The sequence below is a fragment of the Anas acuta genome, chromosome 7 (assembly GCF_963932015.1).
Source record: "Anas acuta chromosome 7, bAnaAcu1.1, whole genome shotgun sequence".
In the NCBI taxonomy this organism is placed as follows: domain Eukaryota; kingdom Metazoa; phylum Chordata; class Aves; order Anseriformes; family Anatidae; genus Anas; species Anas acuta.
In genome coordinates this window covers 29,773,200-29,797,685 of record NC_088985.1, presented here as the reverse complement: position 1 = coordinate 29,797,685, position 24,486 = coordinate 29,773,200, and the positions used below count along the sequence as shown (strand labels likewise).

The 24,486-nt window shown below is 37.9% G+C and overlaps 1 protein-coding gene across 4 annotated transcripts; it reads right to left on the bottom strand.

The window, feature by feature from the left end:
* Positions 1-343: 343 nt before the first annotated feature.
* Positions 344-22,494, bottom strand: TDRD1 (tudor domain containing 1). Of its 4 annotated transcripts, XM_068688661.1 has the most exons (26): positions 22,360-22,494; positions 21,591-21,688; positions 20,371-20,441; positions 20,044-20,188; positions 19,532-19,637; positions 18,361-18,421; positions 17,370-17,474; positions 16,856-17,038; positions 16,027-16,170; positions 14,915-15,086; positions 13,676-13,747; positions 13,075-13,251; positions 11,787-11,894; positions 10,156-10,326; positions 8,537-8,785; positions 7,686-7,808; positions 6,884-6,994; positions 6,498-6,668; positions 5,717-5,959; positions 5,075-5,191; positions 4,742-4,852; positions 3,671-3,838; positions 3,179-3,394; positions 2,924-2,970; positions 1,298-1,411; positions 344-653 (listed from the first exon to the last, which is right to left on the bottom strand). In XM_068688661.1, the coding sequence occupies exons 2-25, from the start codon at positions 21,634-21,636 to the stop codon at positions 1,319-1,321; spliced, it is 3,210 nt and encodes a 1,069-aa protein (XP_068544762.1). In that variant the 5' UTR covers positions 21,637-21,688; positions 22,360-22,494; the 3' UTR covers positions 344-653; positions 1,298-1,318. The 4 variants fall into 4 exon arrangements, with proteins under 4 accessions (XP_068544762.1, XP_068544760.1, XP_068544764.1 ...); XM_068688659.1 differs by having other exon boundaries at positions 344-1,411; XM_068688663.1 differs by having other exon boundaries at positions 344-1,411; positions 14,915-14,963.
* Between the last annotated feature and the right edge of the window lie 1,992 nt (positions 22,495-24,486).

Here is a 24,486-nt window from a genome sequence, read left to right as displayed (position 1 = left end):
CCAGCCTAACCCCGAGCAGTCCGGCCCCCTCCCCCGGGCTAGCCACCCCTATATATTGTTTAGCATGACGTCAGATGGTATGGAATACCCCTTTGGCCAGTTTGGGTCACCTGTCCTGGGTCTGTCCCCTCCCAGCTCTTACTGCACCCCCAGCCTGCCCGTTGGCAGGACAGAGCAAAAGGCTGAGATGTCCTTGGCTTAGTATAAGCGCTGCTCTGCAACAATTAAAGCATCGGGGTGTTACCAGCACTCTTCTCATCCTAAGCCAAAACATAGCATTCTACCAGCTACTAGGAAGAAAATTAACTCTTTTCTAACCGAAACCAGGACACAAACAAACACATTACTTTCACAAAGAAATTTAATATCAACATCCTTCTACTTTGAACAGAGGCAGAGTTTAACACATTTACATCAAGAGAAAAAAATGTATCCCTGCAGTTTTAATAAGCAAGTATCTACTGTGCTTTATAAATGTGCTTTAAAATGATTTCGCAACCTTAGTAACATGCCGCAAGATCAGTCAGCAATGACAATACTACATTTAAGAATTCCTGAATCAAATTACAAGTGGACTATCACATCTCAGACAAGGACTTCTCTATTAGTGTGGAAAAAAAATGACAGGGTTGAAATCTTGACAATGCAGCTACCTGTAAGAGACAGAATAAAGATCTCGTACAACTCCAAAATATTCACAAGTGCAAATTACACAGCATAAGTGTAAACAAAGACTTGTGCACACTTAAGCGTTTACTGATTAGAGAACTACCTACATGCAGCCTAAGGCAGGATTCACAAGATTCATCCTTTAACAATACTGAAAACGAATTTATGAGAAAATTTTCAGTCTAACTTCACAGACAGGAAATTACGTTGATAGAAGACTGTAATCAACATAAGGCAGCAAATTAAAGTAAGGGAGGTAAAAGAAAGTAAAATTAACAGTACCAAAGTTGACGCAAGCTTTAGATTACATTAAATCCAAATCTAATTTTTCATAATATATTCAAAGTGCAATGACCACTCCATAAAGTTATGCGCGTTCAATAGCCAAGTAAAAAAAAAAAAAAAAAAAAGCTTACCAACACTGGTACCAAAAAAAAAGAACAGAAAAATTTAGCTTGCAGATTTGAAAACATTCAAGTTACATACTTATTTCCTAATAACAGTCCAAGCATACAAATTGATACAGTTATTTAGGCAGCAGAATTTATTCTAAGTGACTCTCATTTTTAGTACGATGAATACAATTGCTCTTCCAAAAAAACGAATTGCAGGAACCTTGTATACATACAAATGAAACAGCGTGTTGGACTTAGCAGTCCAACAGTTTTTTCATTTCACTGAACCCATCTGGATTCCCATATTTGTTTAGAAGGAAGAGAAGAATCTGTTCATGTTTTTTAAGCTGTGGAATAAGCAGGAAATATTAGAAACACACTTGTATAACTTGAAGCGTAGATTTGTAATTTACATTACAATTGTAACTTGCAATTGTTGTAATTTAATTTGTATATCCTAAAACTACAAACTCAGCCAAGTCCCATACTAAGTCACTACAGAAAGGAACAGTATATTCTTTAAAATCTTTAGGGGGGAAGCCAATAGAATTCTAGCCAACTAGATGTTTTGTTTTGTTTTTTAAAAAGAAAATTTCAAGACCAAAATCGACGGAATACTCAAATTAAGGCATAGGTCAGGTTGTTAAATTTTTGTTATTTACACACAACTATCTCAGTATAACTTAAAAGATCAGGAAATTGTCTGTTTTCTCTTCATGTCATGAGTCTTTGAGCCAAACTTTTTGGAATGAAGAAGGATGACAAAAAGGTAACCAAAGTGAAGTCACGTGAGATTAGAGAGAAAACACATCCTGAAGAACTGAAAGATCAAAAGAGATACAACACAGAGGAAGGGAAAGGAAGCTTCAAGAGCCTACACTGGGACAGGGAAATTTACTATGCTCTTCCAGAGCGTAGTTATTTTATCTTTCTGCTACTAAACTGCTGGTAACTAAGCTGCCTTTGAAACAGCAAGACCCTGAACCACCAGAAGTGCTCTCTTCTTCCCTCCAAAATATTGTAGTGCATGTTTTTCTTTTGGCCTAGATGCCTCTGGCTGAAAAAAAAAAAAAACAAAAAAAACAACTACCTTTGCAAAGGTGTTTGCCTTTAGAATTCCAAGTTTTGTTTATTCCTTTGACAAAGACTCTCACTTCAGAAAAGGCTGATATACCAGAAAAGATGCACTTTACATCACTTTGAGTAATCTAGAGTTGTTTCTAGTATTTCATGAGTGGCCTAAGTTAAAGATTAGCATTGCCAAAACCAGAAAGCTTTCAAAAATTACACAAACACTATTTCTATAAAAGACTTTTTTTCCCTGAAAATAAAGAGGAAAAGATTTTGAAACTAGCAAACAGTTACATGTTCCAACATTCTAGTGAACTCAGATTCTCATCCCTATGTGACTCATCTCCTACATGTATTTCAGGTAGCATAGGACTTACAATATGCACAGCTGTCTGCCAAGTTGCATCCACAGCAAAACACAGCTTTGTTATTGAAAACAATCCCTGTTGCCCTTGGATAAAATGATACAGTCTATGCAAAACACTGCAACCTTCTTTACATAGTAGACAAAAGTAGTATCCCTGAGCCCTTGAACTCTATGGGAGGGAGGGGGGAAAGAGCTGGATATGTGGCAGAACACACAGAGTAATATATCCGCAATATCTCCTCAGTTTTGGGATGTTTTGATTATTACCATGTACAAAAACTGAGTAAAGTACCGGGATATTTACTTCGCGTATCTTCAGTGTTTCAGTTAACTGTTATCTCCCTGCTCCCAATTGCTGCCCACATAGGGTTTCTTTTAAATTCTGGAAAAAAAATAAAGTATTGTTTGGACTGAATCTTACTTGCATTTTTAATTCTGTGCAGCAACATCTGGTCTCACTTCCATTGCCTACAAAAAAGAAAAACAAACCACAAAGTAAATGAATGATCTAGATAAACTAGGAAAGCGGTGCTTATGTGTGAAAGTTGGTACATGGAATTCCCTAAAATTTTCAGAAGAACAAGTCACTCAGGCACCCCACGTGTCAAATGAATTCTTAATTCCTAATTAATTCTTCAAATTAAATTTAAATTACGAAGTCTGTAAAAATAAGTACCTTGATGCACAATATCTGAGTTCTCAGCTTTGCAGATTAAACCTTCTGCTACTAGTTTGTCAACTATATTCAGACTACCATTTTCACACTGTTTCTCCACTTTTACCAAGTTCACATTTTCATTAATTCCCTTCACTGTAATTGTGACATATTTATTCAACAACATTTCTTTCAACTTGTCAAGTAACAATGGAGAGCACTCAGCTTTCTTTATGCCTGGAAGAAAGAGAAGTACAATCAAATTTGTTCTATGAAGAGTATATCACTTCATCTTACATATAATGTCATCACAACTTCTGAAACTATAACACTAAATTTTCATAGTTAATAGTTAAGATTTTACAGCTAGTTTAGAATGTTTTCTGAAAAAGCCTTCACGGTATTAACCAGTATACTATTTAAACAGATTATGTTTGTCTTTATTAAGGAATGAAAACTATCATCAGGATAGATGCAGATTTATATTGAACTTTTGTTTTGTTTTTTTGTTACCTGCAAGTGAACATGTAATTGTTTGAAAAGGAAACTTTAAGTAGGAATCAGTGATTGGCAGGACATGTGAAACTGGTAAAGTCTCTGTGTTCCCACAGTCTGCATACAGTACTTTCACTGTGGACTGAGAAACTTTTAGAACAAGAGCTCTGTACCAACGCCCATTACCTGAAAAGATCAAAACAAGCAGAATCAGATGGATTATAATGAGAACAAAGATGTTCAGCTTTATAGTTTCCCAGGACTTTTTAAGTACTCTGGTATATAGCAAAGGCCACTTGACAAGATAAAAACCCACAGAAGAACAAGAGAAAAGTTTCTGATTGCAGTATTTATACTGACTTAAGTGTTTCTTTCAGAATTTTGCCCAAATCACACAGATAAGATTTTTACTACGCTACTCTTTTGGGACATCTACACACCACATTGCTAGCTCCTTTATCTGTTTTCCAATGCATTCATTTAGCATATGCTTGGTGTTCTCCATCTAGTATTTTTTAATTCATCTATGCTGTTTTCCATGAGCTGTTATCTGATCTAGCATTGTGTTTATTTTAATAGTATTTTCCAAGTTAAGGCTGTTCAGTGCTTAGCTAGATTTCCTGTAGCAATTCACACAGTCAACATTTAATATTACTCAACGCATATTTTTTAAATGTGAGCTAATGCATCAACAGAGAATGCCCTCTTCTAAGAGATTAAGGCAATAAATGAAGGTTCCTAACAGTTAAAAATACCTTTGACTTGAATTACAGTTCACTAACCACTTGTTAACCTAACAAGGCTGAATTATTAGTTGTTATAGCCAGTGGCACCTACCCACGCACACAGAAAGCAACAAAACAGAAAACATCAAGCCACCTACCAAACAGAAGTGGGTCTGTATAGATGCAATGGCACTATTGCTCTGCTATAAATTTAGTGTCCCCAAGATGCAGGGCAGTACAAGTAAATTTCAGTTTAAGCAGTAACTAGCTATTCTTTGCTGTTCAGGTTCCATACGTTTTGCAGTGCACAACATATTCCACAATCTACTGGTTAAGGAAATATAAGATAGATAGATTCCCTCACCCGAAAACCTGGCACAACAGGCTTCACCCAGTTTTGGTGTGAATGACTGCATCTTACAAGATTTGCAGTAGTCATCTAGTTCAATCATCTGCTTAAGTAGTTTGTCGTGATCTACAGGGAAAAGAATGAATGTAATGAAGAGCAAGCTTATTCTTCAGCTCCCCTGCCCCCCCTCTTAGCTTTTTTTTTTTTTTTTTAAATATATGTTTGTACTTTTGTCCAATCCAAACTATGTTTCTATGTAGTTCAGTTTACTACTGGCAATCATTTTATTAACCAGCTTGCAGCAATAACTTCTTACTTGTATTAGGAGCAGAGAACACTGTTTCTTACCTTTACTTTGAACTGGAATAGCATAGAACAAATCTGGGCTTACAACTTCTGTTACACAGACAGGTATGGTTTCATCCATAGCCAATTCTATTGGCTTCCAGCGCCCAACTGAGGTTTCTAAGAGAAAGAGCAAGAAAGTGCTTCATGCTGCTTTTTTCCAAGCATGTACATGTTTTAAGTATGTTACAGAACACACTTTTGAATTTTAGTGACAACCGCATGTCTTTATTTCAAGAAGAGAACTATAACCCAAGATAATTGGACTTGATGATCCTTAAGGGTCCCTTCCAACTCAGGATATTCTATAATTCTTGCTTAATTTGGTGTTCATTATCTAATAGATATGAAAGCTGTTAATTAAAAAACACTTTGGAGAAATAAGATATTGGAAAGTAAACATAGAAAAAGTTTTCATCATGCAGCAAGCTTACAAATGTCCACTGTCAAACATTCAAATAACATTCAAAACAAACACAGACTTATACTTTTTTTTTTTGCCACCTGCAGGGCACTTGTGTTCAACTATAAAAACCTCACAATAATAGTAAACATACTAAGTTTTGAGTTTGATATTATCTATGGTTAAAGGTTGGAAAGTTGAAAATTCCTGTTCAACCCAAAAGTTAATATTCATTTAGTTACCTTTATTGTCAGACTTATTTGGAAGATTACTTTTGTCTTGTAGATCTTCCCTTACAGCCAATTTTTCAGAAGTTAGTATCTCATTGATCACTTTTGGATAACCTGTGGAATTATTAATAAGCTCTACACCTGCCCCGTCTCTGGAAAGGGAAGTTACTTTGGCTTGAAGCTTCATCCCTGCAGAGAATGCATGAAATCTTTCTGTTGCTTCTGGAATCCATTTGCCATTAGCAGGCTTTATACCTATGGAGGAAGAGATCTGTTCAAGATTACTCCATTAACTGACTGACTTTCTCCTACATTGTATTTTCCTTTAAAGATCTAATTTCTATTTATTTTTTAAAACACAACTTAAAATACCAAGGCTACTTTTGCTACCTTGGGAATACACAATGTACTTTATACTTGTTAGCTGGTCTTTCTCCTTTCCTCAGAAAGGAAACATTTCCTCAGGACTCCCAAGTTTTATTTTCTACATCTTACAATACTCTACCAAGTAAATCCCTAACCCTTAGCACAAATTACACTGAGGACTGTTTATGAAAACACCGTATAAGACTGCTTTATAGAGGGAGCAGAAAACTATAGTGTTTTAAGAGACAAAAAGGCAGAGTACGCCTTGATGAAATGAGGCATATTATTTCCAGAGTCTGGAAACAAGACAGACATTTATAATAAAACAGTTCTGTGAAGTATACCGTGCCATCGCCTCCTTCCCTACAAGCAACAAGTTTCTACACGCAGTAACACTTATAAGGAGAGAACTCCTAAGAAGATCCACCTGAAAGCCAGCATTTAATTCCTTGAAATGGCAGCTGTAGGAACGAGGGTGGAATCTGCCGTATTTTATCCAATGGTACTTCCTCAACATTGCCGTAGTCCATAAAGCATACTTTAACAATTCCATCTGAAGTAACATTTTGCACTAAAGCACGATACCAGTTACCATCACCTGATTTAAAAAAAAAGAAAAAATGATTTCACACATCTAGTGCATTTACCAGCAGATATACACACACACACACATTAATCTACTAGCAAAAAAAAAAAAATACATATAACCAATTCTTTGCTATCTTCTACCAATATAAACTATCAGTTAGGGTGGAGTTTTTTTGTGCCTTATTTCACCCTGTAAAACTGAAATATTTTAAGTCTGCCACTTACCAGAGAAAAAAGCACAGCAAGGTTCTCCACTCTCCGGCTTAAAAACATTTGGAGGAGTTTTCCAGCAGTATTCAGACAATGATTTATTAAGTAAGTTTAGAGCACGTAACTCTGAAGAATAAGAAGAATTAAAGACAAGATCAATAGAGTAAGTTGGATTGAACATTATCAATACTTCTATGGTATAGTTTACATTTAAAGAAGAGTTAATGGAAGATTTCAGTGAAATTTAGTATTTTATCTGAAAGAACTGTTGACACCGAATTAACTAGTTAACTTACCAGGCAGACTAATTTATCAAGAAGTGAGAAAGCTGATCTTTACTGACAAATAAAGAAGTAACCACAAAGTTTGTCTGCAAATTCCTGTATAGGAGCCTTTGAGGACAGGGCCTCTTCCACAAGTCTAACCACCTATGAAAGAGGTGTATCAGCTCTGACATGGGTTGCCAAAATTAGCAGTGATCCATTCTGATTAACAGAACCTCCAATAACTGTACTGCCAGATTTTTTAGTTGCATGCATCAGTTCACATGAGGTAAGAGATTTATCTACCACTGAGCACCCTTCAATACTATTCAATTGCTTAACTTCAACATTTTCACATTTCATTCTCAGAGCCACTACATGCCCTGATTCAATTTCATCATTTTACTCGTACTCTTTGCTCTTACATACAAAAATTCAGAGGTAAGACTCCATGCTATAAACTCACTTGAAACAGCAACGCATTTGAACTATAACAACCAACAGATCAGGAAGCAAAGAAACTATGCAGGAAGACAAAAGCTGAAGAAACTTACCACTGTTATTTGAAATCTGACAGTAGAATTCTCCAGGGTTGTACAGTGTACACACTATCACATCTACTGTTTGTTGAAGAGTTAATTTATTCCATCTCCACTTTTTTTTGTTTGCTGTGTCCTCTAGAGAGGAAAGAGAAGTAGAGAAATTAATTTTTATAGAGAAAAAAATCACATCCTGTATGTTCATGCTTTGTGTACTATAGTTTCTCATAATAAGTAATCCAGACTAATTACTGGTGAGAACCTTTTTGTAATAAAAGAGAAATGTGCCAGTTTCTTCACTACAGAGAAGAGCAAGCCATAGGTATTTGGGGAGCAGCGATCACGAAAGTTTCAGACTAGACAGCAGCAACTTGAGCATGAGGGACTCTGTGGAATTGTAGTTGGTTCTAAGTTGGTTCCTTAGTCCCCTACCTATCTCTCATGTGAAAGCTTTGGTCACTAAATGCACGAAAGGCAGTTTAGTCCACTAATCCCTTTAGTGTTGAAGTTACACAGGCTACTGCAGTCAAACAGCTTTTGGAAGACTGAACATATGGCTTCAGATGTAAACCATAGACAAAGATGAGCTAAAGGGCAAGGGCACAGATACAGGCAGGTATCAGCTATATCTTACTTCAGCTAGAAATGTTAAGACTGCTGACCAAAGAAAATGAAATTCTTGTATGATCTTCTACAAGTAAACAATTGCAACTTTTCTATGTACGTGCACACACATACACAAACGCATGATTTCTTCACGTCAAAGTCACGATGGCTAGGCTTCAGAGCTGTAGAAGCTAGACTTCATGATCCAGACTGGGAGAAGGTTAAATACTACCACTTGAGCAGGATGTGCTTGTACTCACCATTTGCTTGCTTAACATTGCTTATTTCAGTTGCTGGCAAGGCCACCCTTGATTTCTTTGCTGCACAGTTTTTCTGTAGGAGATAGCTCGATATATTGATTTCCGGAATAACGGACGCATCCACAAGCTCCACCACAGCCCTGTAACTCTCTTTATCCACGACTTTCACTGTCAGCACTTTGTCTTTCACTAATTGCTTCATAAGAGAAATAGCTTCTGAGGACCAGGCTCCCGTTAGTGGCTTTACACCTAAAAAGTCAAATAGTATGGAAAGATTCAGAGGGCAGTCCATATCTGAACAATACGTGGAAGGGTAAAACAACACTGTTTGAAACAACAGATATACCAGTAAACTTCCCTCACTCCTCAGGCTTGCAACAATATTCCAAAACAAATTATTCAGATACTGTTTCTGTAGGACATTGTTATGGGCTCTCTCTTGTCAGAGTTTTATTATGCAATTAGCTAGTAGTCTATTACACAAGAAGTGTGAATTCGGATTTAATGCTTCCTTAGTCTGAACATCTAAGATGTGTCACACTGTGGGTCTCATGAATACAGCTATAGTTTTGAGTGTGTTTGGAACAATATTAACACTGTGTGAAAGATGGATCTGCTACTATAAGCTCTTTCCTTCCTGAAATGGTTACTCTTTACACTACTAAATTTATTTCCAAAAATGTAAATTATAACCAGAACTTTAGAGTGACAGGACAGCAGAAGCCTGACCAAATCAGCAAACGACTCATGTGATTGTTATGTTTTCTTGTTTTTTTTTGTACCCCCATGTTCTGTCTCTCAGTCCTAGAGTAGTTGTTAACAGTTACAGATATCACAACTTGTCCCATTATCCCAGAGAGGTGATTTCTTTAGGTCACATTCTATATGTACTGGTTCCATCTCTGCCTCTGTCTTACATTTTCCTACAAAACAAGAATCCAGAACACTGCTCTGACCTTTACCAAATAATAAAAAAAAAAAGCCTGAAATAAGAGGTTAAACATCAAGTATTGTAAAGAAAGGATAGAAATCAAATATTCTAAGGCAAGAATACTGAAGCACAGGGATAGACTGTCTTGCACAGTGATGGGAACAAATTGGGAACAAACAATTTCCAGCAGCAAGTTAAATAAATGCATCAAAAACAAAAGATCATGATCCTGGCTTGAGACAGGAGGATAAACTAGTAAGCGTCAGAGACCTCTTCAACTTTGCAGACTGCCAACTGAGCCTATGACTGATTCCATCAGATTAGTCCCGGGGAGGGGAACAGATATAGCTCAGCATTTCAAAATACAACATGAAGTTTTACCTTCTCCTGCAGTGTTAAAGCCACAATAGATTTAAGAGCTCCACAAATCCAGCAGGTAACTGAATTTTGCTTAGGAAAAAAAGCACACGCAAACCTAAGCATAGGTATGCTAACATAACTGTTGTAGCATATTTACAAAACATGAAGAATTATTTCCTAATCTATTCAGATGCTTAGAAAACTGTTAATTAAGAATTCACTACTGGTATTGCCACCCTTCAATCCAAGAACTGCACATACGGTAACTGGACAAACCCACTTATTTTACCTCTATCCAGAGAAAAACAGCTCATAGTTTATTTCCTACCTGCCAAGGTACATCTTATGGCTTGAGCTGGGAAGTTCATTAATTTTGGAGTCATAGGACGAAGTCTGGTTGGCTGAAGAACTTCAGAATTCCCATAATCTATGTATCCCACCAGAACAGTATCTTCAGAAGTATACGTTATAACAGCAGCACGATACCAAATATTGTCTTCTAGAAATGAACATGCAGGCATTCTTTATACTAGATACTTGCTTCCAAGAACATAGTGTTTTTTTAGACAGAAAAACTTTACACACTTTGGCAACCTCAACATGACTTGAAACAACAGCATTACAGTTCATGCTAACCTTGACAAAATCCTGTAGAAGACACCTACCACCATCATTCCTCGTGGTAGTTAAATGTTACAAACATTCTTTCCATTAAGAAGCCCCAACACACAAAGGCATTGTGCAAGGGAAAAAAATAAGTACTAACCCCACATAATATAGTTAAGTTCAGTATTTAAAAACAAGAAACACAACAGGACCTCGTCAGACAGAAATGGCATGCAGTTCAAAGGCCACATAACATGATCTAATATAATTTATATATTTTAATTCTACTCAAAGATTTCAGAAGCAGAAATAAAAGCTCTCTCTCAAATTTATCAAGACAGCTAAAGTACTGAACTGATGGTTTTCCCCAGTTAGGCACCTGAGACCAATGCCCACTCAAAAAGACAGCTTATTGGCAGCACCAACTTTTTTTTTTTTTTTTTTTTAAGTTTATTTCAGTTTATCTGTTCAGTTTAACAGCTAATTTATTAAAAGTAGCAAAAACATACAGGAAATGAGATGACCAGGAATGCTCATAGATTACGTAAAGAGGTTATAACAGCAACATTTCTGGTGAGAAAAAAGGTACAAGAGCAGCATTTATTTTTTTTGTCTATTTTGAAAAGGTGAATGAAAAGAAGAAATATCCGTAAGGAGGAGATTCATCTTTACCCTCCTGCTCTCAGGCAAACAGGACCTCATATTCTTACAAATAAAAGGTATGTTTCATATAGACCTGACAGCTCCAGGCACATAACACAGCTTTATGCAGAATACTAGTTTAGGTTTAAACAAGATGTCACATTGTAATAGGACTTGTAGAAACTTGACAGTGATGCCTGTCACACAGAAACTAAGTTATGAACATACTGTGCATAATTACCAGCACTTTGCTACATAAAGTGTTGTGAAGAACACTATCAGGGCAACAATGTTATATATAACCTGTTTTTTTGTTTGTTTGTTTTTGTTTTGTTTTTTTTTAAACACCTTTTTGGAGTGTGAAATTTCAAGACTATGCTCATTTCCAGCCACAGGAAATAGCACTTAGCAGCATTAAATCCATTTCTTCATGGTCTCCTTAAAAGGTCCTTTACCCAGCAAACTAATGCAGTGTTGTTTGTTTAATGATGGGGCCATTTGATGATTCTTTTTAAAATATCAGTAAATGACGATGACATCTATCAAATACTCTTCAATTTAAATGAAAAAATCACTACCAAGTGCTATGCATAGCTAAAACTAGACAAATGAAATAGCCTGTATAAGACATTTCTAAACATAATTGTAAAACTCGTTTAAATTTGGCAGTAAGTTAAACTGACAGATTCAGAGCCGTACTTTCACTTTTACCTGTGAACTGGGCACAGCACAAATCTCCTAAAGCAGGACGGAAATCTGGATTGCTCGGAAGTTTGTTACAGTGTTCTTCAAGACACAACTGAAGCTCAGCAAGATGACCTGGTATTAAAATACATGTTGTGGAAAATACACTGCTTGATAATTAAGTACATAAATCTTAAGTTCAGAGCCAGAAAGAACAGACTGTAACATAACAGAGGTTATTTCATGTAATGTTAAATGTAATAATAAAAAAAGTGATCAAACTAAGACTTGCACAACTGAGAAATCACTATGGTAAAGAGAACAGACAGGGAAAGCTAGTCAGACTCTTTCAGTACAGTAACATAACTGAAGCCAGTAGGAACTGGAACACTGATAGTGGAATCACACTGCAAAGAAGCAAAAGGAAGATGGCTCTTCAAACAACAGGTAGATGTCTAGAGTAACTTTTTGCCAAAGGAAGCGTAAGCTATGGGTCTACCCAGAATTCAGAGAAAGACTGGGTAAGTATAAAAGAGAAAACCACTAAGGATTAGGAAGGTAAGCATGCCAAATCCCATCCAGCTGTAAAAGCCACTTTAGCTGAAAATAACTGTACACTCAAGAGTGCTAGGAAGACACATCCCACAAACTTACTCTGCTCTCTCTCCCCCAAGCATCTGTTTAAGGGCATTGTGAGATGCACCACAGCTCCTTCTAGCCTAGCATCCTGATCCACTGTAACTGTTACTTGTTACTCTACTGTATCAGAAGACAACAAAGCAGGGGTTGGGAATTGCAATCCAGCCTTCTCTCCTTTCTGAAGTGCAAATATTCTCCCCACGCTACATAACAAAGCAGCTCAGTCCACACACCCAGCCTAAAAGGCAACTTCTCCCCAGTGGCACAGCATTACAGGCATTATAGGAACAAAAAGGAATAATTAGAACCTGACACACACTTCTGAATACTTGTGATAACATGTTTAACGCTTAAGAGAACACATTTATTGTTTAAATATACAGATTCACTCAACAAGATTGCTATAATCCATACAAACACCATCTTTCTAGTTTAGACTACTCAGACTGGCAACAAATGATAGCATCATCTGTTAATTTGGAGGTGAACAGCTAATGCTGCCAAAAACATGCTTTACAGCACCATGGCTCTTAACTGAGGCAGAGCCTAAAGCCACAGGAAATCTCTGTTACAAGGTCAAACTACCAGACCAGCAATGCCTCCCTCTAGAGGCTCTCTACTGAAGACCAAAAGTCATGCTAAATACCTCACAGCCTAGGTTCAACAAGGCACTTACAGCCATTGCGCATCTGCTGACAGAAGAAGTCGTCTGGATTTTGAATATGGGAAACCACACCAGAGAACGTGTCTCCAATACACACAGAGACATACTCTGCTACTGATTTTCCGTAGCAAAGCGGATCTTTATCTTCAGGTGATTTTTCTTTACATTCTAGAGAATGGTTTTCCGACACTGTACAATAAAGAAAAGGAAAAAGATGTCACTGAACAAAAGCTGGATGACTTTGCAATGTGCGACCTCCCCAGACAGGATTCAGAGATATTTATAAAAATTATGCTAAATTAAACTACAGAATTAAAACATGCTGAAGCAGTTTATTTGTTTTGCTATACTCTTTGGACTTTGAAGGCTCCTTCCATTTTATCCATGAAATTAATAGACACATCCTCACTCAACAAGCATTTTATATTATTAAAAAGCACAGGTGCCAGCGTCACTGAAGGAAGCTTCACTGGCCAATGCTTGAGTAGGAGGTAAAGTTAATGAACAGGTAGAATATGTGAACTACACATAAAGCATCACCTCATATATGAGAATCTAAGACTCCACGACCTTTTTCAGTCTCCTACTTAGAAAGTATGGTTTGCTCACTCACCTTTTGGAGAGTCTGTTCCTTCGGTACTACTTCCTGGAGTTAAATCAGACCCCATTTCTAAAGGCAGTTTATCTAAACAGATGCAAGAAGCAAAGCAGTTTAGCATACAAGGTAGTCATAGTTCAGATTAATTTAAGAACCATCTTCTGAATCTGTCCTATGTTACTATCATGTTATTTATCATGCAACTAATACACTTAGAATGGGAGACCCAAGTGGCTTCAGAGTAACTCAAGTGTTTAAGCTTCCTGACAACATGCATAGCTCCAAGAATGTTTGACTCAATGAAACACTCACAGTCACCATTTTCTTGTAGACACTACTAGTGAATACTTGGCTGAAAAGTGATTGGAACTTTTCAATTCTTCACAGCCTGTGTCTGAACTTGCAACACCAAGTACACAGGATTTACAAAGAAATCCTGAGTTTCTCAGTAATTACTATTCCATTTCAGAAGCACTGAAATCAGTATTTCAAGTTTTCAATATAATTCTTTTAAAATGAAAACCTGAGTACAGATATTTAAATTGCTTGTAAGGTCAAGAAATACTGCATGTGTCTATTCCATGACCAAGAGATCACTGTGATATTCTCTGCAAGAGGCTGATAAGTTATATTAGTTTGTCAACGTAGCAAAAAGCAACTGGATGTGAAATATGCCCAGCACGGTCCACAAGCAGTGGCATTTACACAGGAATAAGGTGAGCCATCACTCCATAGACTGCATAGACTCCATAGACTATGGCATGAAGATAAGCTTCCTGCATGTGAGGAATTTTATCAGTTGTTAAGTTAAGAAAATGAACAATCACTTTCTTCAAAGTTTCTGGGGCTGCAAATTAACGAAAAGAATATTATCTCATCACTATACTGTTCTTGCTCTGTGGCCAGATTAAAAATAGCCCTCTTAACGACAACAGGTACACTTTTTCTGTATTGATCTGGTTCTACAATCAAACCCTTAAAGCTCAACTGAAAATATCAACTCAGTCTCAATTTTAAGGTCATTAAACATTTAAATATTTCAGGTACAGACACTTTAAAATAGCTTCTATAATTAAAAATATATAAAAAAATAAAATCAAGGGGCGTGGGGAGGGAGGGAACCAAAAAAAGAAAAAATCCTCTTCCAAGGGTCTTGGGGAGTGTTGTGGAGAGGGGAAGTGAGTATGAAAGACTGAACAGTTGTGTTCCCCACCTCCCCCCTAGCCCATTTCCACCCCCACAACAAACACTTACAAAAATTTGGAAGAACAACATCTACAGCAAATCTTGACATCATTTCCTCCTGTAATATGTCAACAACAATTACTGAACAGGTCTTTCCCACGAGCTGGGAAGAAAAGATGTCGTCGCCTTCATTCCATCCTCTTTGTTTTGGTTCATAATTAGCAAAGGAACACTTAATTGCCTGGAAAGAATTACCATTAAAACAAGGAAGGTCGGGGATTATTTGCCCTTTAAAAATATGAATAAATAATTAAGGCCCTCCAAAATATCATCTGGTTTGGAAGAGTAAAAGCTGCTGCTAAAATCTGAACCGCTCTCAATTCAACTAACTTCTTTGCAAAACAGTTAAAAAAAAAATAGGAAGTTACGTTCAAACCGTACACTGCGTTTCCTCAGGACTACAAGGTCACATTATGTCTGACCACAGGTGTATGTTGTAACTTGCCTGCAGTAGACACTGAGGGTTTTAAGACAAGGTTCAGAAGGCTGTCAAGTTCTACTACAAACCCAGTAGAGTCGTGTGAACATACTATGAAAGACTGTTCCAACAGCTGGTACTCAGGGCACCCACTGGTTGAAAGAGTGCTTCTTTATTCTTCTTTGTATCAAGTCAAACATACTATTTTGACCTGTGGATTAAAGCTAGACCATTTATTTTGTAACAGGAGATATTCACTCAGCATGCAATGAAATCAGTTGGATGATGAACAGCTACCATTACAATCTTGCAGCTCAGACCAAGAGCTGTCAATACTGCAAACAAGGTTTGCCCAAATTCATTTTCACCACTGCATAAAACCTGATTAAATTACTCAAGCAGACTGCACCCCCTTACCCCTTCCAGCACAAAGGGAAATGTGAACCCAACCATCCCACAGTTATTTTACCAGCTCAGAAAGCAAGAATTCCATGACTAAGGAAAATAATGAAAAAAAGTGGCCTTCCTCAGTCCTATAGAACATTTCAGTACATGAAACCCTGTGTAATACAGCAGTTTTTATGCATCACTTTCTCTGAACACAAAATACCGAGATAATGGCAGTTATACTGAGACAAGAGCTATACTTATTTCAGAGTTACTCATTTTAAATCTTAACTACTGTTAGGAAAATAGAACTCACACATGGAGGAAGCAGTTTAATGTCTTTGTGTAGAGCTTTAATCCAGGAAAGTGGAATATTTTCTTCCTTTCCATAATCTATATACAATACTTGTGCTTTCTTTTGTGACATATCCACATCTTTAACCAGTGCTCTATTCCACATCTGCATAGGAATAAATAATACTCTTAGTAAGAACACAGCATAACAAACCACCACAATTACTGCACTCCTCGCTAAAACACACACTTCAAAACTTACTTTATTTCACCAGGTTTGTTTTTAAACAAAGGCAACCAAGCAATGTTAAAGCAAATGAGATGAACATAACACCTCAACGTTGACTGCTGTGAAGATAGTTATTCTCCTATGGATCTGGGCTCTCCTACAGAGGAATCACAAATCTGCTAACAACGGAGGAGGAAAAAAGAGGAAGAAATACAAATAAGGGGATGGGAAGGGAAATGAGAACTAGAGGTGACTACAAAAAAGTGATTAGAAACCAGGTAAGAAATTAAATAACTTAAATAAGCAGAGGTATACTCCAAACTAACTAAAGTAATTTAGATTTGTAACAAACTCCCACAGCCTTCAAGAAACACTAGGACAAACCACTCCTACATGGTTTAAGTTCGTAAAAATATATGAAAACAAGCCTTTTAGATGGAAAAATAATAGAGTGCCTTAAATTTGAGTTCCAGGCATTATAAAGTTGCTAACTATCACAATTTCAATACAATAAACAGATCTCTAATTAGCAGCTTTCACCGGCAGAGACATAAAAGCAAAACCTGCAAAGACATGATAAGCTCAACATAAAAGTGTTGTTTTATGGACAATCAAATCTTACCTGATCCAAAGAATTCCTTGCAACACAGACTTCTCCTTTGATAGCAACATAATGCTCCTGAATAACTGTGTTAGCATAACAGTCTTGCAGTTTCACAGAAAGTTTACTGATCTGGTCTAAAACTTCCGGAGAGCTCATCTGCATATAAAATTCACTTGGACTCCTGAATTCTGTTACTATACCCTGAAGAGAGAACATAACAACGATGTAAGAACACCCCATAGACCATTAATCAGCACCAGCATGCATTTCAGTAAATGCATTTCACCCTACACCCGCTGCTGTTGTTTTGAATCTAGCAGTAGTATCTGCTCAGAACAAGAAGACAGTGATGTTCACCATCACAGAAATAAATCTCTCCCCATTATTCCCTCCCTTTGCATTTATTTATCTTCATAAAAACAAAGGCATTTTACAGGCAAACAAAAATGATACAAATTGCTGAGGTAACATACAGCTATACGCACTTAACAATGCTTCAAACACCTCTTGTATTCTTCCAAAATTGAAGTACCTGTACTTCCATAGCTTTTTTGAGACCTAGACTCTGGAGATCTGACAACATTATTTTCTTGCACTGCTCTTCTGTCTTGAGGGAATCCACAGAGGTTGAATTACCCTATTTAAAAGAGCTACAAGTTATGTTTAGACTGGAGTTGTTCAGCTGCATCTTTGTGTAATGACAAATGCAAAAACAACATTTTATCATCTCAGCCAGTACCTACAAATGTGCTTTTGTTAAGACCTCCTCATTGGAATTCAAAGACTTTGTATTAGTCTTGGAAATAACCATAATATAAATAGTTATATTTATATTTATAATAGTTATATTTAGTTCATACAATAAATAATTATTATACAACTAAATAACATTATCAAGAGAGACACTGAGGATGAAAAACAAGTGCTGAAGTACTTTCTAAATTGCTTCAAGAAGTTAAACAGATGACTGAACAAAATGATAGCAAAATGATCTCCTGCAAAACTGTTCTTAGGAAGTGCACAGAAATAAATGTTTGACTGAAAATAAGATCAAAATGCTATGAAGGAGAGCTGCATCATGTTTAAATCCTGTTACAGCAAAGAAGCAGGAGTTCATCTGCATCTGTTAATGTACAGGACCACGTGACATGTATTTCTCCAATATTTGCAAGACTCCCAGCTTTAGCTCATGCATATAGGTAGAAAACAAGAACACACCAGAATTTTTCAGAACTGTACAAGCTACATCTGTATCCTTCCTAAGATATTTCTCTCGCAACACAAATCACAAATGTTTTTATTTCAAACAGAAATCAAGTTTATTGACAGTCTTGCTTATAGCTCTAGAAGTAACATACTTTTGAATGTTTCTCATAGTTACTTTTGCTTAGAAGCACTGATCTTTCTAAAATGAGCAGATGATTATCTCTGGAATTTGCTCCTTCCCTGTACAGGTTAAATCATATCCTGCAACTAGCTTACAGTAACTTCATTCAATACATAGCAAAAATCATATTCTATACCTTAAGGTAAAGTCCTGTCTCTGTTTTAGCAGGTATCTTGCCTCCATTGTTATTACTTGAACTGTAATCAAAGAAAAACGTGTCAACTTCGGAGAACCAAAGACCAGACAAGGAACATTCATTTCATAACACCTACTTGCAAATAAAACAGAAAAGTTGTGTTAACAATATGAGGTTTGTCTCAACCCTTATGCCTCTTCCAAGAAAACACAGAAGAAATTTGTTAGTTCTGTGTCACATAACATCTGGTATGCTTTTCTTGATTCCATCAACAAAAACTATTTAATTTTGGTTAAACTGGAGAAGAAACCTTACACTGTTGTGGCATTCTGCTAACATTGCAATCCCAAATAAGCCTTAAAAACTGCAAAACCAGGAAAAAAAAGATAAATCTTTGTTTCAGTTGAACACACAAGTAAAAACCAGATAACATACCAGACTGAATCCCCTTCTCCCACACCCATGATTCAGAGACTGTAGCAAAACTTGGGAAAAGACATGTCTCTTGTGAACTAATTATGGACACCTGGTTGCAGGCTCACTGAACAATTGCTATCATCACCCTTTACTAGAGTCAGTCTAAATGCTCAGATTTCCAAAACTTCTCCAAAGCCAGGCAATTTGTACAGTACCATAACCAAATGGAGCTTCATTTCGCTGAATGAGACTAGACAGTGATCTCTTGACCATCTCTACTGGCATGTCAAAAAATGACAAAGAGCAGCTAGAGAATTGAACTGGCTGAAACAACATCTTCTAATCGCAACTGTGCTGATGAAAGATAAAATATCCATAAAACTCAACGATGCTACAGTTACATTTACAGTTTGCCTCTTTAGAGTCTGTTAAAACACTCCATTAATTGTGCCACTGCTTAAAAGTACAGGCTTATTTGTCCTCCATTCCCTATGTCACCAACAGCAGTAACACAGATGATGAACTGGTATTCTTACTGCATGCTCACATCATCCCAATACGAACTAATTTCTGTTGACTTAATTCACGCGTAAGAACACTAAACACTACCAAGTCATCCTGACATAATATTAGCCTAAGAATAAGCAAATTATTTTACTGTAATAGTGCCCTGGCATGGTAATTTAAGTTGTATTAAGAGGGATATTATCATATTTCTGTAAATATTATTTAACAGAGCTTTTAACAAACTTACTTCTGTTTAACTGGCTCACACACAACTCTATGGGATGGCCAATCTTCCTTCTGACAATCTACAGAGCAATAGTTTATTTGCCTACATCGCGAACATCTGAGGGATCCTAAAAAAAAAAAAAGTCAAAGAAATATCTTTATGGGAAAAGACAACAGCTGTTAAGATACTAACTCCATGTATTATTAAATAACTGCTTAGTAGCGGGTCTTACTACAGTTCTAAGCAGATACAAATAAGTGTTTTTATTCATCTGTAAATACCTATTACTGCTCCAGTTGCCCAAAATTCCTTCTATACTTAAGTAAAAAAAAACAAAACAATTTGATTAAGAAAGAGACGCTCTCTTCATTTTATCAGTTCTGTAAATCCAATTACATTATGAATAGTCACTACATTTGCATATGACAAATAAAATACATTTCTATGTTAAGGCATTTTTGAGTAATTCTTATGATCCTGCTTCACTGGCAAATACATCATGCATCACAAACTACAGAATAACAGCAACTTACCAAACAGACCACAACGATGGCAAGTTTTCGTTTGAGGAGGTGATGCTAGCGAATTAAAGAGACTCCTATCATAGCCAATAGAGAAAGCGTTCTCATAGGAATATTGCAACTTCTTTGGCTCCTCAATCAGATCAGAATGCGACACCTGTAAAAATCTAAGGTGATTCTTACCAGAAAAAGCAACCCAGTTGGATAGAAATATTCTAATGCATCGAAACGTGACAGAAGTTCCAAAGTTCTTGAAAGAGATGATCAATTTATGCTGATCACTCTGCTATCTAGAAACACCCAGAGTATGTGAGGCAATTATAAAGTGCAGTAACTCACAGTATTTCCTTTATCAGTTCCAGCTGCCTGTGGCAACTTTCTTCTACTGGTTGTGCCTTCCATGGAACTTCCTAAGAGAAGAAATATTTGCAAAGTGGTCTTAACAATACTAATGTGTGCCTGTGTTATGGAGTATTTACAGGAAAACACAAAAGCCTTCTGTTTCTACTGTTCTGCTAGCACACGTGAGCAAACGGAGATGCTATAGGAACATTACATATTCTGCTAGTCACTTCTTATCATTCTGATGCCATATTCATTGAAACCCTACCATCAGTACTACTTGAGCAAGAGTTTCACTGCTCTGGTCCTATCACTCAATAGATGCCTTAATGACCACCATCCATAAATCAAGTACTCAAAACCAAAAATACTCTGAAACAACTTAAACAGATTTTATTTTCAATTGAGTTCCTTATAAGCCTTGTGATTTCCCAAGTTTATTCTGTATCTGAACGCTTGTCTTGTAAAAGCTGTCTGATAAATCTGCGTACCAACATATTCAGAACTGTATTTTTTTTTAGTACTGGGTAACTCATTCATCTATAAAAAAAAGCTGTGGTTTCAGTTGTAGACCACACATGCCTTTTTGAACTTGTTCCAGTCCAACAGGCTTTTTAGCCCCAATTCTCCACCAAGCCAATATAAAGCTTGTGTGGCCCTTTTTCTACCTGGAAACAAATTAATCACACTTAATGAACCCTCCAGATGGATGCATACTGAGTTACCTCAGATCTCCCAGTAGCAATCCTTTCCCTCTCCCCCCCATTTTGGAATAATTGAGAACAATAACTGAAGCCTCCAATTCCCACCACACAATTGCATCAAATTCCCTAGTATCTAAGGCCTTCCTAGCCATCCAAGTCTGAATAATTAGGAATTATTTGCATTTATAAGCCAAACTTTTACTGAGGATCCTTATAATGATTATGCATATACAGAGAAAGTTAAAATACCTTTGTCAAGCTTTGGACAAAATCTCTTTTTATTGCAGTCATCCACTCTTGTGCTGCAGCTTAAAATAACGCTTTCTGTACCTTTTTTTTTTTTTTTTTTACAAAAACAAAAACAAAACAAAACACACACACACACACATTTGACCAAAAAAAGTATGTAACTGCTTCACAAAATACTCATTTTTGTTATGTATTTCACAGGTTCAGCCTCCAAACTGAAGACTTTGCAACAGAAAAGTGGCTCTTCTCTGCTTTAACCATTACCTGCAACTTTATTACCGCTGTACTTCGCGTGAAGGGGCTCGGCCATCGTGTCAGAGTTCAGGTCCCAGTATGACAAAAGGCGACTGCATGCCAGGTGACTGAAGAAGCATAGATTTAAGAAATCAATTCAGGCAAGGACACAAATTGAAAAGTTTAATATTTTAAAGCCATAATCTGAAGTTATGCTTAAAGATCACTTTTGGAAGGATAATTCACCACCAGTTTGCACACTAAGAAGTAATAGCTTGTGCCAAAGGCATTAACAACAAACACTTCTGACCAAAGGTAAGTAAGAAGCAGTCCTTTACGAGTGGCATTTGCTGAGAAGCAGAAACAAGGTGATGAGCTAACCAAACCACTCGCTTCAGTATGCGATGTCTACTTGTAGCACCAGCTGAAACCCCCCCATAATGGGGGCAGAGCCCTGAGGAGTGCCAGCTTCTGGACCAGCACCGTCAGGCTACAGGACGTTGCCTAAAGGAATTTCTAACGTCTGTTTTCCAAACATTAACACACCATACGCCTATTTTAGCTATAAAGAGATCCTCCTACTACATTATACTGAGGAAATTAAGTTACAATGTACTTGCAAATAAAGCAGAGCTGCCTTTGTGCATACCCATTTACATGGCAATCAAGCAAACCACTAACTCTAATAACTGAAACCAAATGGAACTAGCAGGCGCTACTTTAACTAACTGGGGACAGAATTTAGCCTTTTTAGCCCCAGGACACCCGTCTGGGGCCGGGCGAGGACACCGGCTCTCACCCCGACTCCCGGAGCGCTGCGAGGGGCCGGGGCCGCCCTGCGCCCCCCGGGCTGCGCCACGCAGCTGCTGGGCCTCGCTCGACGGCCACAGGCAAACAAGAGCGCCCCGTCTGCTTCTCCCTCCTCTTCCTCTTTCTCCTCCTCTTCCTTCTCCTCCTCCTCAGATCCGGCGCTCCTCCCCCGGAAGGGTCCGGCCCGGCCCTGCGGGACACATGGCTGCAGGGGGGGCTGAAGCCGGTGATGCCTGGGGAAGCCCTGTGGGGGTGGGCGCCCTCCCTCTGAGAGCTGTGAAGCTCAATAATCAATAAACTTCTGTTTTAAAGTGTTGGGATTTTCCCCTGTGGCCTACAAGATGTGGTGCTTCATCCATCTCCCCTTTCCTCGTGTCTCAGACGAGGTGCACCCTGATGTCCTGACCCCACAGAGCACGCCAGTGGTCCCAGTGCCGTACAGTTAAATATTCACCGAAAATAAGTGAACCGTGGCTCTTCTGGTGCTTAGGCTGCTGTGCCCTCTGCTAAGATGTGTAAGATCAGGTACAGAGTTTATTCTTACAAGTTGTGTGGGATGCGACCTACCCAAGTCAGAGAAACAACTCTCCTGGCTCCTGTGAACTTCAGCCCACTGTGGCAAGCAGCAGAAGCTGGCTACAGTGGAGTGGCTGCTGATAAATTTGACAGGAGAATGTGGCATTTCAGGAAAATGGCCAAATTGGCCACCATTTTACAGCAGAGCATGCACAGCAGGGTTGCAGAGAGTTGGGGCAATCACAATGCAGCCTCCATTACCTCCCCACACCATGTTCCTCTGTCCCTAAGGTTAGCCCAGAAATTAGTGCCTATGAAACACTAATAACTGAGGCATTAAGAAATGCTTCCCTGGCATTCAAATCTCTCTCTCAAAAAAAGTTTATACTATCTTTGTAATTTAACATATCCAGATATTTTTAGTACCTTTAGCAGGCTTACCATTTCCACCCCCAAGGATGAATCAAAGCAACGCTGCTAGTCTGAACAGTCTTTTGGATTGACGCTAATTAACATTATAGACTGAGCTGGAAGAATACTGAGAGGGTGAAATGAAAAGGAGAATCAAGTATCCCACTGGGGACAGAACTTTATCAGCACGTGAACTGGCATGAAGTTTTCTTGCAGTTAAAAGTGTCAAAGAACGACTGAGCCACAACGAATGTTCATTTCGTGTTCATTTCATTGTTTTTGTTTCTTAAATGTTACTCGGTCATTTGGGACGTTCCATGCCTTAGGATACCGCAACCAGAAAGGGCACAAAATGACAGCAGTGAAAACTAATTCTGAAAAGAAAAAGAACAGGTCTGGCTTCAACAATGGAAAAAGATAAATGCAAAGGAGTGCTAGAGGTAGCTGGGGGGAGTGCTGTTAGCACAGAGACTGAACAGGAGCAACATCGCAATAGCTGCTGGAGGTCGATGTGCTTTGCCTGCAAATACTAGTCAGAGCTTTAGGCTTGCCTGCATGTAGGTTTTGTAATACTGTACCAGTGTGTCATTAGCTCTAATTTGTAGGATCCAAGTGCCTAGGAAATAGCTGGGACACCACTGTGCTACATGCTCAACAAAGGGCAGTCTGAGAAGCATACAATGAAAATAGTCTTTTCCAGGTATGACTTACTCAGAGCGCTTGTGTAATTATAGTCATGCTTAGGACTGAACGATTCTGTGCATAAATTAGACACGACAATGGTGGGCAGGCCTTGGCACCAGGACTGCAGCTTAGGCTGCAATGCTGTACTTACCTGACGCAGGGAGAGAAGGCAGGCTTCCTGGGGCTTCATGGGTGGTGCTCCCAAAGACCCATGGCAAGCCATGCTTACTTAGAGTAAAATAGGTAGTTAATGAAAGCAATTCTTAATGAAGAAAATAATAACTCTTTAGGTCATCTTGCCATTATATGAAAGGCATGATGTGAAATTAAATCAGCTTGCAGTAATTACATTACAACAGAGCAGCCTGCTAATGACTGCAGAGGATGGGGCCCTCCTCCCGACTCCTCCTCAGTGTTGCCAGCCACAGCTCTCCAGTGCCAGTGGTCTGGAGGAGTGAGGAGGAGTACAGGGTGTTAAGCACTTCTGCTGCTTCAGCCACCTCCT

Excerpts from the sequence above, each read along its gene's own strand:
- TDRD1 (XM_068688659.1), bottom strand. The coding sequence starts at position 21,636 with ATGGCCGAGCCCCTTCACGCGAAGTACAGCGGTAATAAAGTTGCAG. Across the intron at positions 11,895-13,074 it reads TCAGCAGATGCGCAATGGCT|GTCATCTTGCTGAGCTTCAG; the intron begins GTAAGTGCCTTG and ends TTTTAATACCAG. Across the intron at positions 10,327-11,786 it reads GTGCTGTGCCCAGTTCACAG|AAGACAATATTTGGTATCGT; the intron begins GTAAAAGTGAAA and ends GTTCATTTCTAG.